Below are 1,388 nucleotides of genomic sequence, written 5' to 3' on the forward strand. Positions count from 1 at the left end.
GGTACCGCGGAATAGTATCTCATCGCGACCCACGTGAGGTAAAGATGTAAGCCTTCAAATTCTTTACGTGGGCACGATACTCTTTCTTAATTGTGACATCATGGATGTGGTGCATCACAAGCGCTACATGAGCAAAGACCGTTGTGGGTTGACGTTGTGGGTTCGAGCCAATCTTTAGCAGCTTTATACGGGGGATCAGCCATCAGGGTATACAGGATTTGGCGGCCGATCCCGATCATAGGACAGTCCACGCGTTCGATGTCGACCGCCTTCTTCTGGGCCACCTTGGATTTCTGAATGTGTGCCAGTGCCAGCAAGTCTCTCACCAGCGGCGGAGCCCGATGCAAGAATCCCTGACTTCCAAGGTGGGAGTTCTACTGCTCTTTTACTAGCGAGGGGGGACATGCCTTCCTCGTTCGTGATAACCGTTGGCCAGTTTGTCAGCATGTCAAAAAGGGAAGGTAACCACGGAGCTGTGTCCCAAAACGGGACGGGCAAGACCACCGAGGCGTTCCGAAAGGTGAAAATGCGGAGAATGTCAAACGGGGCAGAGTTCTCGTATCAGTGCTTGTCGTTAAGGTCGACAGAGAAAATCCATACTGCAATAGACAACCTATAAGTGATTCTCTTAGAATGCGAGGAGTTCAATGGTGTATTCCTGCCCAAAGATCTCATCTGAGCGGCGAACCCAAAGACGGTTAAGCTGCCAAGACCGGTCCAGCTGGGATACTCCACATCTATCGGCCAAAGTCGACGTCGACAACAACTGGCACCAGAGACGCGAGAGCGTCAGGGTTTGGAGCCACGGCGTACTAAACGCCAGGGATCGAACCAGGGTCAATCTCGCCGAGTACTTAAGGGATATCGGGAACTCAGACAGATACCAAATTCCAAGCGAACAAGGGATCCTACGTGAGGTATTCTTGACTCATCAGCGGCAAACGAGTATTCCACCCACACCGCCACATGAGGGGCAAGCTCAGGGGGTGACGCTGGCTCGAAGGCAGGAGGCGAGACAGGCAGCAGATCGAGGAGCAACAACAACGACACGCCCACTGAAACACCCAAAACAGCGCCGTCGAGAGTCGAAACAGGACAAGGAGCGACAGTCAACATCACAACAATTGATGAGACAACAGCAGGAGTTGCTTGAGAGATACTAACAACGGTTGAAGCAGTTGCAGCCACTGGAATCATCTGAGGATGAAACTTTATCATTTACAATTGTAGGCCAAGGGGCTGGACGCCCCGGAATATGGTATCAATCCTCAATTATACTCTCGGATAATAAGATACCGGCCTCTTCAAAGGAGATGCCGCTGTTTACGGATTTCATCAACGAACAGCAACATGTGGCACGAGACTCTCATGGTCATGCAGCTCTGGCG

General features: G+C 51.6%; 1 protein-coding gene across 1 annotated transcript; it reads left to right on the forward strand.

Annotated features, from left to right (window-relative positions):
* Positions 1-445: 445 nt before the first annotated feature.
* Positions 446-1,163, forward strand: SARC_00275 (hypothetical protein; the record flags this gene model as incomplete). Its single annotated transcript, XM_014306073.1, has 2 exons — positions 446-520; positions 633-1,163. The coding sequence occupies 2 exons, from the start codon at positions 446-448 to the stop codon at positions 1,161-1,163; spliced, it is 606 nt and encodes a 201-aa protein (XP_014161548.1).
* Between the last annotated feature and the right edge of the window lie 225 nt (positions 1,164-1,388).

Source organism: Sphaeroforma arctica, assembly GCF_001186125.1.
Source record: "Sphaeroforma arctica JP610 unplaced genomic scaffold supercont1.7, whole genome shotgun sequence".
Lineage (NCBI taxonomy): Eukaryota > Ichthyosporea > Ichthyophonida > Sphaeroforma > Sphaeroforma arctica.